General features: G+C 40.2%; 1 protein-coding gene across 3 annotated transcripts in view; it reads left to right on the top strand.

Annotated features, from left to right (window-relative positions):
* Positions 1–14814, top strand: part of LOC102227736 (adenosine kinase-like) — a 171679-nt gene that overhangs the window by 1804 nt on the left and 155061 nt on the right. For all 3 annotated transcript variants that reach the window (XR_002753401.1, XM_023341219.1, XM_005794605.3), the window contains exons 2-3: positions 524–598; positions 700–753. Coding sequence is in view for 2 of the 3 variants with exons in the window: in XM_023341219.1 (XP_023196987.1) it covers positions 524–598; positions 700–753 (129 nt within the window). In the remaining variant the exon portion in view is untranslated. The remainder of the gene's footprint in view (positions 1–523; positions 599–699; positions 754–14814) is intronic.

Below are 14814 nucleotides of genomic sequence, written 5' to 3'. Positions count from 1 at the left end.
TTACTCTACCACCTGTGTTTTCCTTAGTTTAATTGAAAAATACTGTTTGGAGAGATATTGTATATGTTCACCAAGATAAACTGCTTCAGAAAGTCTAATTATTAACCCTTGTAAGTCCTAAACAGACATTTGCTGTTATTATGTTGCTTATTTAAAGTGAGTTGGTTAACCTGTTGTCCTGTCAAGAGCAGACTTTGCCCACTATATCTTATTGCTGTGAATTTGTAGATAAAATTGTTGTGCAAGCAAAAATTCATACTAAAATACATAACATACATGTGCATGTTTTGGTAGCTATAAATTCACACATGTTGCTGACATAATGATGGCAGAGGCAATCTCGGTAAAGCAGTAAAACAGGGATGCGCCCCTGATTGAAATTTCTGTTATTTAAGACAACAAATCCCAACCAGATGATTTCCTGTTTCACAGCGTAGCACAGATTGCTCGTTTCCTCCACTCTCTCCTAGCCACTAAGTGGGAGTCTGCAGAATACAATATGTTTTTGTTTCCTCCTTCACAGTGAAAACATGCTGTTTGGGATGGGAAATCCCTTGTTGGACATCTCAGCTGTGGTGGACAAAGATTTCCTTGACAAGTGAGTGTCAGTAGCTGTTTTGATTTTAATTATACATTACCTAAAACTCACTAACACAATAAGGTCATTGACCATCCCTTCTCCCTTTTTCTTTGTGAAAGGTTTGGACTGAAACCAAACGACCAGATCTTGGCTGAAGACAAACACAAAGCCTTGTGAGTCACACACACTGGGAGAACCACATGGCCTTCTGTAGCATAATGTATCTTGCTAAAATTATGGCAAACCAAATAAGGGTTACACTCGTCATTCATACCCCACTAACAACATCTTCTCACTGTTTGCTGTGCTCAAAATAGCCTGGTTATAAATTCACCATGGTACAACTGAGCTTTAAGGCTTGGCACTACCTAATATTTTGAAGTCTGACACTACAACCACCTCAGTATAAATCGTAGGATTATACATAGTTTGGATTTTAACGTGCGTGTTTTGTTTCATGCTTAATTCATGGAAACCGTTTCCCAAAGCATGTCTGTTCCTCTTCCAGACCCGCATTTTCAACATTCCAGGCAGATGTAGAGTAACTTCATAAGCTTTCTCAAAACTATACCCGCATTTTCCTGAGTGCAGATCGTCACACCTTTTAAAATGGAGGGTAAACAAGAGCTGCATGAACAAACTCAGACATCTGATTTTCAGCTGACCTTATGTCAACCTTTGTCTTCTGTTTGAAGGAGTACAGATGATTTCTTTTTCTTTAAAAGATACATTTTCCTTCAAAATCCTCAAAACAAAGACTACCATCTGTAAGTAGGAAGATGGTCCATCTTTGAAGTTTTGTAGAAATTACACCATTGTCATAACATTGATAACTGGATTTCTGTAACGCCGTTTAAAGTTTTCAAAAGGCCTAGTTTAACTAATCTTAACTTTGGGTTTTAAATGCACCTAATGTTTGCATATGGGGGTTTATATTACGTGCCAACTCAGTCTTTACTTCTTCCATAAACATTAAAGGAAAAACTGTGTTCTTACTCTGTGATAAAACTGCAAACCCCACAATGCATTGGCTTAACAAGCCTGCTTACGGAAATTTAATCTGCAAACCTGCAAAAAAGAGTTCTGCACCTCAAGTTGGTTAAGTTATGCTTAAGCAAATAGAACTGAGAGGTTTACATAGAAGAGTGTTCAATAATATAGATGGGGTTGAAAATATTGATTTCAAATAATTGGCTGAAAGCTTATGTCAGTAATTATTATGGAGCTTACTTTATACTGTAAAAGTACATTTAAACTAGGTAACCATGACATGAACGTATGGGGAGTAAGAATGTGTGTCCTTATGAATTTCCCTCTGGGATTTATAAGGTATATTAATTAATTAATTCATTCATTCATTCATATGAACAGTCCAGCTGAAATATATTAAATATTTAGTAGAAGAGCCCTTTAGGTAATGACAACTTCAAGACATCTCGTCTGTGGAGAAATTAGGAACAATGAATCCTCAGGTGTGATTTTTTTTTCTTTCTGAAGTCTCATGGGTTCTGGTAGCTTTAGCCGAACTCTCAGTTTTATTTGCTTAATTCATGAAACTAGCTGATATTTTCCTTGTCTGCATGTTTGCTATCATCATCTCAGTGGAACACCCACCCGCATTACATTTTCATATTCTTATCAACAACGTGCCGATACTTTAATTCATTGATCCTTCTTTCAATTATAGTCTGCCAGAACTGAATACTGAACAGCATCCCCACATCATGATACTCCCACCTTCACAGCCATATGCTGTTGGTGTAGTGTTTATTTTTGCCAGTATGCAGTTCCACTCATCCTCCAAACATGTTGTGTGTGATGTTTAATTTTTGTCTCATCTCATACTGTATGTTTGTATTGTAACAGTTTACATTGCCATGTTCAAAGTTCTGCAACAAACTTTAAACAAGCTACAACCTGACTTAAGGTTGAGTTTTGTCCACTGCCCTGGCAAAGGGGTCAGTGTGCTTGAATGCATTGTTGTTTTCATGGAAAAAGTGTAACTCCAGGTTTTTGTTTGTTTGTTTTGCTTCTGTAGAAAATATTGTATTGGGTTGTGGTTCCAGGGTTGTTAACTGGGATATTTAGTTAACAAATAACTATGTAACTATGGTTACACAGTTGGTACATATGTAACCATTTCCATCAGTATGTTTGCAACTAAAAGGTTGAAAAGGTCTTGAGAAATCTCTTAAGGTTTACCCATGACAACATTCTGCTTTATGCATTACCTTGGTAATGAGAAACCCTTTTATTGTGGTTCACCTTTTGCACAGAGAGGAAGCAGGATTACGTTCATACGACTGTTTCGTGGACTGCTTTTGCTCTTGGCAGCTTTGCTTCTTCGTGTGTTCAATATTTATATTCTGTGTCAATCTATTTTACTACCCTATTCAAATTACACATTATAAAGTGTTTTTATTTTATTTGTGTGTTAAGATTGCTTGAGTTGTTGTCTAGTGTAAACTACATCCCCAATTAGAAATGCATTTAAGGAGAAGAAGAAGTGAATGTGTTCTGTACTTACTTTCTGGTGGTATTTCTCAAATGTTTGATTTGTGTCTTGTTTACAAGCTTTATTTATCACATTTTACTCGGCTTGTAAAGTAAAACTGCCAGCAAAAACTGTCCCTCTGGCACACTTACTAGAGTGCAACAGATGAATCTTTTTCTTCCACTGAGCAAGTGTCAAATGTCCCTTGTGAGTACATTCCTGCCCCACAGCTGCACATTTGTATATCAGTTAAATGTGAGAACCCCAGTCTTAATGACAGCACATATCTGGCATTAGCAATAGCACACAAACCTCAGCGCCCTTCATAATAATAATTAAGGATATGTAAAAATCCTTTAAAAAATTGTCTTTTCTTTGATCTTTGAAAATAGAAAAGGATTCTAACAAAAAATAAATGTAACTGAAGTATTTCTTAATTTTTAGGTTGGTCACAGTGTCTTTTTTTTTTTTTTATTTGTGGATTGTAACATTCTGTTTCCCTGGGATATAAGTATAAATATTATGCTGTTTGGAGCCCTATTTGTCTTTATATGATAATAGGGAAATTCACCTAGTCCGAGCAACTATTGGAAAGCCAAAACAGCTGAAACATTGATACAAAAAAACTCCCAAAACTTTAAAGGTCTCTTTTTAGAGAGCTAAATTAAGGGGGTCACCATGTCAACTTTTAGACTGCTAAGTTACAACTGATTTGTACCAACTGGCATCAGGTTGTTTATACTAAGGACACTTGTCCATTTCGCCTCCTGAACTGCCACTTTTTCTTAGCTTGTCAAGTTTTATTCATATATTTTTGACCAAGTTTCTCACATTTGTGTAACAATGTTCAACTATAAAGATGAATCCAATAGCCTCAATTTTTGAGGTAATTGAAAACTTCGTCCTTCTTGTGGGAGTTTACCAGCAGCAATGGTATACTTTTGTCGGAACACATTTACAGCAGAGCTTTAAACTTGTCCTCCTATCCACAAGTGATGGTGAACCATTTCTCTTGGCAATTTTGCTACAAACACATTTGCTTTGGTCGTGTTTACCTACAATGCCCTGCAGTGTGCCCCATTTCCTATATTTGATTCACTTGAAGCGGACCGAGACCTATGTTTTTAGGCAGACAAGAGTCTACTTCCCTTATCCGCACCAGTAGATTGCACATTCATACCTTCCCAAAGAAACTAGATATTTCTGGCTCTATATTTAGGGTTGTTCTGCTGGAAAATGAACCTTCACCTCAGTCTCCCATCTTTTTTTTCTACTCTGTATTTACCTCCATCCATCTTTCATTCAATTTTGACTAGCTTCCTGGTGCCTGCTGGAAAAAGCAATCGCGCATCATCCCACTACCACCATGTTTCAAGGAGACGGTGTCTTCAGGGTGACCTGGAATGGTTTTGGTTGCATGGTGTGTTTCATTTAGCCCAAACATTTCAGTTTTGGATTTGACCAGAGCATCTTCTTCCATCTGTTTCCTTTTGCCCAGTGAACTGCTTTTTCTTTTCATAAAAACCGGAGTTGCAGAGGGCCAGACTAATTTCGTGGCCACACGGGAACGTTGTGTTCTAAAACAGGAAAGTTTTAACCGTTTTTGCCCCGCATCCCGACAGAGACAGTGGTTGTAATGTGACAAAATGTGAAAAAAGGGATCAAAAAGGCAAATAAATACTTTTGCGAGACCCTGTATACAGTCCATGGGCATATCAGTACATCAGAGCTACAAAAGGCTACCTTGTCAGGTCTTGTTGCTCCACAAAAGGACACACGTGACCTTGGGCAGCAGAGGCGGCACAAAGCAGCATCATCAGCAGTGTTGTTCTCCTTCAGCACAAAGGCTGCGGTGTTATCTTTAGCCCCACAGACACTGTTCTCTGTACATTCTGCACAAGGTCAGGGCAGGATTAACAAGCAGCTTTGGTGGTTAATTCCTGTCACAATACATTTCAGTGCATATCCTCACCAATTCAACACACAGGAGCGTGCACTCTCATCTCTATCAGGTTACCTCACTGGAAACATGCAGTGTTTATTCCGTTTTATTTAGATTCTTGGATAAAACCCAGAGCGTTCACTCTTTGTTCTGCTTGATAAATGAAACTACAGTAAGTGTTACATTATGTAATCTACAAAGTAGCTCATCTCAGAAAGATGAACTATAACCATTATCCTGACAAATAAGTTAATTACAAAAAAAAGCTCTCAATAGGCTTACAACTTCTCTCAACTAACACTATTGTTGCACAACTGAATCTAGTGTAACACGATTCACAAGCTTCCCCCTCTCCTCCGCCTCTCTTTCTTCCCATCACCCTGGTGGGAGAGATCATTGGATGCAGTGCACTGTGGCCGTTCCTGAATTCAATTATCTAGTCGCAGCAGAGCCCATATAATCCTGTTGTGGCTGAGAAATTGCCTGCTATACAGTAGAAAGCATCTATGTCCCTGTTAGTGCTGGCTGGGGAGTTGTTGCTTTATTTTTTTCTTCTTCTTTTTCTTGTGTTTGTGTTCAGAGTAATCCCCGGCAGCTGTGAAGGCTTTTGTGTTTTGATAGCTGATTAATCGTCTGCAAAAAGTGCTGCTTTTACTTTATCAGAGATCACACACATATATATTTATATATATAAGTTTTCTATTGATTAATGAAAATAAATAGCTTTATGCATCACTTGCATTGCAGCAACTTGTTTCTATTATGTTCTTGGTTTGGTTTTATCTCCATTATTAAAAGTTTAACTTGTAGCAACTAAAGCTGAGAAAGCGACCTGGATTGCCTTAACACCTCAGCAGGCTGATTTTCTCTATGCAACACTCCATTGATGCAGTAATTCATGCATGCACTGATCAAGTGTTGAGTTAATACTGTACACTGTGCAGCACGTTGAAATTTCTCTATTTAAAAGTATTATTATTATTATTATTTGGTTTCATGTAATATTCAAATGTTCAGAAAAACAGAATTTGGGTTTCTAATGAGCTTTTCAGAACCAAACACTTGAAATCATCTGTGTGTAATAAATGTATGTAAAAAACAAGTCTGCTGATGAACGTTTTAATTATATTCTATTTCATTTTGATGCAGAAGCAACTCTGTCTGCCTCTTATACCATACTGCTTACATTATTTACATTATCTTGTTTTAGTAGCTGCGTCGGCTGTTCTCTGTCGTTTCGTTTCTCTAGGCAGGATCTCCAGTGTGGTTTTTAAGCTGCCCTTTAAGGGCAGCTCCTTTTCAGCAGATGCTGATTTTTCAAAGTAGGTTTTGAGCTCGAGGTCGGAAACCAGCTCAACCAAAGTGCTGCGTGTGACTTCCTCCGCTTGTGAGAACCCTGCTTTTTCATACGGTGATATTGTCAGATGCGATACTGTAACCTGTTTTGGGTTGACATATTTCACGCGAACTAGTCACCATCCTTGACTTAATTGTTTATCAGCATGTTTCACTCTGTAGTTAATTATCTTGTTTTTATTGTGGCGCTAACTAATCAGAAAATTCGCAAGTATCTCATTCAGTTTTATTTTCCAAAGATTTTAAAGTGCTGACAGTTTTCATGAATTGTGGGTATAAATCTTGATCAAACAAAAAATAACTATTAGAGACTTTTGTGTGAAGGCTTCAGAGGTGGAGAAACTGGTCAGAGTTGATAGGAAGATGAATTGATTGCCCTTTTCTGACCCATAGTGGAAGAATTGTTGGAGGCTGCACATTACTTGAGATGCAGCCAGATCAGCAGTATTGACGAGGGTTTGAAAACCATGCATCATTTTCCTTCCAGTTCTCAAGTATACACTACTTTGTGTTGGTCTGTCATATTAAATCCCTTCTCAGCTTCAAGTTTTGTTTGATTACTCTTGCACAGTGCAAAGTATTGCATTAGTTAGCAGAGCAGAGTATAACATTTACTTTATTTGTTAAAGCAGTGGCAAAAAGGCCAAAATTGCGCAAATATGAAAAGGTAAACAGGCAAAATGACCAGCATCTGTTAATATATTTTAGGAAAGGAAATTCCATGACAAAGTTTAGATTTTATGTGAAACTGTCATTGTTTTCGCTTTTTCTTTAATGTAAACATATGTCTCCTGTGGCGCTGCTGACCATTTTCAACCTTCCACTTGCATACCTATTGTATGCACATTGTGTCTCCAGCAGGTGGCATCAGCTGCCTGCTGTTTCTACCTCCAACTAGCTCTCCACAGGGAGCTACATAATGAAAACATTCCTGTTTCTGCTGTAAATCAGAGTGCAGGTAAATCAACTTTTTATTTCAGGGTGACTATTTATCATAAGTAGTTCTGAACCAGCGGTAATTCATAATGTAGCATGGACCAAAGCGCATGCTACATTATGGACCAAGCCCTCCTGGGATTGTTAACCATGTCTTATTAGAGCTAATAATTATTAGTGTGTCAAATTAGTGAGTCATTGTTATAGTGATTGTATTTTCACCTCGCAGAGAAAGTGTGTGTGTGGGGGGAGTTCCTGAATATTGGTGCTGCTCAAACATTTGCTTTATGACTCCCTCTGTCCAATGATAATTAATTGTTTACTTTCTCATCTCGGGATGATGGCGTGACTCTTTTCAGAGGTTGTTTGCTCACAGCAATTAAGTTCATCAGTGCTCATCCTCTCTCCTCCTCCCTCTCTGTAATCCCCCACTTCCCCCTCCCTCCACCTCCACCCTCCATCCTTTTCTCTGTTTCTCTGTGCTAAATGCAGATTAGCAGCGTCACAATCACATCCAGAATGAGAGTAAACTCCTCATTATGCCGTGTGACCCTCTGCTGCATGAATAATTCAGCGCCGCAGCGTTAGTGGCTGGCTGTTATTAGCATTCCGGATGGCGAAGCAAAGAGAGAAGGGGGACGGTGGAGGGGGGGAAGGAGGGAAAGGGGGGGCTCGTATCACTGACGGGGGCTGACTCAGGGGGATCAGCACTGGATTGAGACACACATCACACACACACATCATCACACGACACAGGAGATCAGTGGAGGTGCCTCTCCACTCAAACACCCCGCTGTCTGTGTACATCTTACACACCCCTGCTGCTGCTGCAGCTCAATCTGCTTACCGGCAAGGAAACAACAAAGGCCCTCTCTTACTGAGTACATGCTAAACACTCTTGGGTTTGTAGGCGTGTGTGTGTGTGATGGAGTCTGGTCCGTAAACACACTTGACTCTACTGCCTCTTTCTTTATTTCTTGCGTTTTTAATAAATAACGAAGTGAATTGAGAGTACCGGGAACCCCCAGTGGAGCTATCCCGCCTTGTCATGAGAAGAAACACTCCACCTAGTGGGTGCGTGGGCGTGCGTGTGCATGTGTGCAGACATGCAAGATTGCATGCAGAGGCTGCATGTGCCACTTCACTGGATGCACTGATGCTTGACTGAGTGTGTAGACATGCTATAACGCCACACTACCACAACCACCAGCACCTCTTATTTTCCAGATCTCTTGTTGTTTTACAGAGTGCTGATACAAACCTCTTCTTGTGCGGTGTAGGCCAAAGGTCACTAGCCTGCATCCATCAGCCCGCCTCCTTACTAAAGAGAAAGCAGAAATTAATTGCACTCGACTGGTAATTGAGACATCAAAACCATGTTCAGCTGCCAGATGTGCCGCTCTTAATGTTTTATTGATAAGCGCGAATCTGACGATTTAGGGCATAAATCCAAGCTAGAAGAAATCTGCATCCTTGTAAATTATAAACAAGTCGTCTTAAAAGATTTTCAGGAAAATGAGGTAAATCTCCATGAACATGTTGCGGGGCTGGTTGATTTTTTTTCTTCTTCTTTTTCTTTCTTCTGCATTTAAAGGTTGCACGCTGCATCACGAGGGGGATGGCTGATGCAATCATAATTAAAGCTCGTCGTCGCCGGAGCTGCAGATGCCTCTGTTTGGTGGCTGGCAGCTGCCAGCAGGTGGTGCCAGAAGGAAACATCACTAGTCAAAAGGGGGATGTAACAAATGTAATCTACATCTTCCTTCTCATCCATCACCTCCTCAACTCCCCACCTTTTAAAGAGCGTTTTATAATTAAAACGGGGGGCCGTCTCAGCCTCTGAATATACGGCGCGTTCGCTTCAGAAAAGCATGCTCAGGGCTATTTTTAGTCATCTTTGATTTCCCCCCCAGCCGCCACATTAATGGCAGCAGCTTTCATACATGTGAAGTAGTTCTTATATCATCTGTGCTGATCATTTCTTTACACCTTGCCTGTGCGGGGGTAGAGATTGGGAGGCCCGACTGGTGAGCAGCAACACTCCCAGTGTGTTTAAAGTTCACATAGGGCCATATGGTCCCCACAGCAGGGGGTGTTGGTGGAATTATTCACACGGAGCGCTCTGAATCACCCAGATCCTGGTATCAACCACCGAGATAAGGGGGAACGTCTCAAAGGCTTTGTGCTCCGGCTTCAAATCTCAATCCTCGAGAGAACGCCAGAAGCCCCCATCCTTCCTTACACACGCTCCCTCTTCCCACTCCTCTCCCCCCAGTGTGTCCCTCTTTCTCTCTTTCATATCCTCTATCTCTCACTCACACACACACGCACGCACGCACACCCACCATCCACACAACAGAGTGTGACAAACAACGCCACCCTCTGCAGCGTGAAGCCAAAAACCTGTGACATTTTAGAGGAAATAATATGAACTCGTTCTCTGTGAGCAGATTTCACCCCCACCATCTAAATCCTTGAGCGCAGCCTAATTAAGTACAAACAGCAGTTCTCGGCTAATGCCAACAAATGGGCTGTTGCTTCTGCCGGATCGGCCGATTATTAAAGGGATGCACATTTGTTGTTTCTGCATTCTAATGCAATTACTCACCGATTATGACCATGTAATTGTGCAGCCATTAATTGTGCATCCAGTCTCTGTTACAGCGAAGCCATTTTTTTTCCTTTTGTTGCGGCAGTACTTTTTTCCGCTCAATGTTCCTAAATGCAGGTGCATCTCAATAAATTACAACATCACTGAAAAGCTATTTTGTTTTTGTAATTTAATTCCAAGTGGAGCTAATTCATTACACACAGAGGGATATATTTCAAGTTTTCTGTTATGACTAACGGCTAAGGGACTCTCAATGTTTGCTTCTCAGGCAATTAAAATGCTACATACCACCAATAAAAAAGGATTTTTGATGCAGAAATGCCAACACACTGAAAAGTATGATCTTGCACTGCACAGTTTATCGACTCAGCACTTGGTCGGGGCTCCTTTTGCATGAATTACTAGTCATTGGGAACAGTCAGACGGTGGCACAGACTGCTTTAATTTCAGCCTTTAGCTCATCTGCATTGTTTGCTATTGTGTCCCGCATCTTCCTCCTGACAGCACTACAGAGATTCTCCATGGGGATTTTGGTCAGGCTGGTTTGCTGGCTAATCAAACACAGGAACACCATGATCATTAAAGCAGGCATGGGTAGTTTTGGCAATGTGGAGAGGCACCAAGTCTTGCTGGAAAATGAAATCAGCTTCTCCATAAAAGCTTGTCAGGAGAGGGAAGCGGGAAGCGTTTTAAAAATTTCCTGGTAAACGGTTTGAGTAACCTTTGATTTGATCAAACCCAAGTTAATCAACATCAGAATTTGACATCATCACTGAATCCCTGAATCATCACTGCCGGTGGAAACTTCATGCTGGATCTCAAGCAGCTTGGTTTCTTTGTCTCTTCACTATTCCTGTTGACTCTTTATTTCCAAATGAAATTTGAAATTTTCTTTAATCTGAAAGGAAGACTTTGGGCCTTTGAGCAACTGTCCAGACCTTTTTCTCCTTAGCCCAGCTAAGACGCTCCTGATATTTTCTCTCATTCAGAAGTGACTTAAACACCTAGTCCAGACCTTGGGTTTCTTCCAAAACTCCAGAGTAGACTTTGCTTCACAAACCTTGCTATTTCACTTTCTACTAGTTTTTAGTCCCATCTATGGACAGGTGCTGTACATTAGCTTTTGCTATAAGCACTATGATGCAAACATGGGACTACTGTTCTTTTCAGTTTGTCTGTGTCGATGTGTGCCTCTACCTATCAAATAAACTTAAATTAAATTAAATTAATGCGACATTTATCCTTATGTTGGTGTTTGTTTACTCTAACACAGTTTTTCCTTCCTCTCAACTTAATATTCCTCAATTCTGCATTTGTCAACTTTACCAAAACATCAGGGCACACCTTGTGAAACTTGTGAATTTGCCGTAACCTTTTCAGTGAACTTTACTTCACTAACCTGCTAAACCTGTGGCTGAACGTGCTGCTTCTGAACATTTTTTCCTTCCATTTAACTTTCCATAAATATGCTTTTATACTAGACTTTATGCACACACTTTTATAGCTCTTACATTTTGTGACTTGCCCTTATTGTGGAGGCTGTCAGTGACTGACTGATGGATTACTACGGCCATAGCATAACATTAATGTATTCAAGGTCTTGCTTTTTTGTGATATTCTTATTGTCGGAGAATCTAAAGTTTTGGGGTTTCATTACTGTTGAGCCATAATTATCAAAACTGCAGCGACTCTTTGTAATGTGTGAGTTTCACTTTCTGCATTCAAGTACAGAAATACACTTACATTTCCAATTTTCCTAATTGAATGAGATGCATTGCAGGCCACGGTACCTTAATCATGTCAACATCTTAGAGCTTTTGTGCAAATCAACATTCACTTCACTTTATTAGAAGATGTCAGAAGATGAGGAACAAGACCTCAGCCGACGTTTGAATCGTGACTCATTTGTGTTCAGTGCTTTTATGCGCCTCAGTCTTTGCCGTCTACTTCCATCATGCCCTAATGTTCCAGTGATAAGAATGCCCTATTCATTCTGCGTTTCTCATCGGTTGCTACAGAGAGAGAAAGAAATAAAAAAACACAGAAAGACAGAGAGAGAGACTCTACAGGCATTGAATAAAAAGCACATCTATTTCTAAGAGGCAGCATGAGCACGGTAGAAGATAATTATTGATTTGAAATAAGAAAAGATAAGGTTCAACCTTGAGCAGCTCAGCGATAGCACACAGAACAGAATAATTAATGGGCCTGTCTTGTGTCGGGACAAGCTTTCACACTGAGACGAGCGTATTGATTTTAAACAGATAAACTGCGTAACCCTTTGTGAAGGGTTTGACAAACAATTTAATTGGGGGGAAAAAACAACAATATTCCTCACCCTTTCCATCTCCCTTTCATCACGGCCCTGAGCTGTTTTTTCTCCCCTCCGCCTGACCTATGGAAACAATTACTGCACATCAGGCCTTGTTCTGCTTCCAGACTACCAAGCGAGGCTGGTGGAGGATGTATGCACTGATTGGGGAATCTAATCAATGGTGGAACTTGTCTCTGCTCCAGATGCCTGTGTTGAAACTGGGATTACCAAAGTCTTTTAGCTGCCTCTGTCAGATAGAGAGAAGATGGATCTGCCTGTTTAAAGGTACCTGCCTGCTATAGCTGAAGCAGGGATAATTTAGTGCTCCTGTTCGACCCACCTCCTTCCTAATACCCCAAGGAGAGCACCAAAACCCCCCATTTCCCTCTAACCTTTCCTCTTGTCCTCCCCTGATTAGCGATAGTCGCCGTTTGATCATGTTTTCCTGCCTGTCCTTGTGATTTGTAAGCTGTTTAAATGCGAACGAGGCAATTAAATGGGGAACGAACGGCGCGTAGGAGAGTGGGTGCTGCGGTGATCATTAACAGCGAATTACCCTGGTGTGCACTCAAACACTCGGGAGGACTTTCAGGCAGACCACTCCGGAGAATCCAGATCCAATCTTACCATTGATTAACCGAGACTTGTTCTTCCTGCAAAATCACTCGACTGGGATTTTAGGGCACTCATCTGGTCTTATCGAGATAGGCTAACATCAAAGGCGAATGAAGAGGGAGTCGGTAAATGGGCTCACTTTGCCCTCCATGTAAGAGACTTTGAGGAGCAAATCTTGAATTATTGCCTCATGTAAATAATATACTTGGATTGTTTTTCTTGTTCTTCTTTTTTAAGAGGGGGTTAAAAGGAACTCATGAGTGACTCAAAGTACTTCGGAAGCTCTCATATTTCCCTTGATGGGAAACAACGTTGGGGGCTCCGTCCCCAGGAATGTAAACAACACAATGATCCCGACTTGTTTGATCTGCCCCACAGTTACAGATGTGTTAAGCTGAGGAAGAATCGTAGTACTACACTGCAAAATCCAATGCATAAAAACATTTTACGCAGTCTTATTACTCTAATTGGAATATGATTCTGATTTAGCCTGCAGCACCCTCCACATTTATTGGCCCACCTGGTAAAGATGTCAAAGACGCATTAAAATAAATGAATTCATTCTCTGAGTTGCATAATCTCACCAAAACATTGGCTGCAGTTTTCATACTGTGATTTTTCAGAGATTTTATGAGCCCATTTTGCTATCCTCTTCATTGCAGATGATGGAAAAATAAACTTAGGTTTTAGTCAGGTCTTATTTTACCAGTTCCAGTTAATTTAAAGTGTTTTTTTATTGCTCTAACTGTAAATATGTACAAATATAGTAGCTTTTAACTTGTGGCAAGTTCTACACATGGTATTTTTTGCCAAGTCTGGAGATAGTGCTGAAGGATAAATCTTCTGTACAATGTTTTTTTTTTTTTTATGGATTAGGCATCAGTACGTACCCATTCTGGAGAAATGTTGTCTTATTTAATCCACTCTATCTCTGAGCAAGTTTAGACAGGTAGCTATTTTCCTTTAACCATACATACTCATCAGTTCTGGTTATTTTGACCCTTTAGGTATATAAAGACCTTCCACAGGATGTGTCTTTTTAACCAGGAATCAGTTCACACTGTCCTTGGGGATGATTTTAGGAGAATGGCTGTTTTCTGTGCTACTGTGGCAGCAAAACACCAAAACTTTTAATCACAGTTCTATTGCTGAGTATTGCTATGATGTTAATGATTATTATTAACTTAAATTTTTCCTATTCTGTCATTTTATTTCCTTCATCACAATCTCCACACCATTCATTGTAAGCTTTATCATGTTGGCCACCTACTATTTACATAATGTTTTGGCATATTGGCGTTCAAAATTTGCTCCGATTTACTTCGATTTGAATACACAAAAAAATGTCTATATTACATTTTTACTATAGAAACTGTTTGTCGAATCGAGGATTTTGTTGGGAAGAAAAACCCTCAGACTAATGGAATCTGAATATTACAATATACTGACTTTTAATTCAATTTAATTTAATTCATTTCACATTGGAAGATATGAGAAACAAAATGTACATTCTGCATGCGGCTTAGACTCATTTTTAACTGGCAGTATGCTGGACTGCCCTTGTTATATAACACAAACTGACCATACATTAGTGGAATGCGTGGCATAGTTGAAATTGCTCCTCCATTGAACGACACCGGCAGCTTTTAAAAGCTGAGGTTAGTAGCTAAGAACATTTTGTTCAAAACAATTTCTTTCTCTCTGCTCCCTCCCATCGCTTAGTCGGCTCAGGCTGCTGTAGATGGAAAGGGATTTTCTACCCCTAAATGGCCATGGGGGCCGTTTACGGTGTCACTACTGTGGGATCACATGATGTTTGAGGGTGTAAAGGTCTCGAGGCAGCTGCTCCTTTTCGGATGGGATTTTTCGAGGCTTCCAAGAGCAGGGCCCCATGCTGTCTGCACTGAAAGGTGGAGCAAATAGTTCTAGTGGGAAAAAAAGACCCTCAAATCCTCTGAAGCTGTGT

Source organism: Xiphophorus maculatus, chromosome 10 (assembly GCF_002775205.1).
Source record: "Xiphophorus maculatus strain JP 163 A chromosome 10, X_maculatus-5.0-male, whole genome shotgun sequence".
NCBI lineage: Eukaryota > Metazoa > Chordata > Actinopteri > Cyprinodontiformes > Poeciliidae > Xiphophorus > Xiphophorus maculatus.
This window is presented reverse-complemented; position numbering and strand designations above follow the sequence as displayed.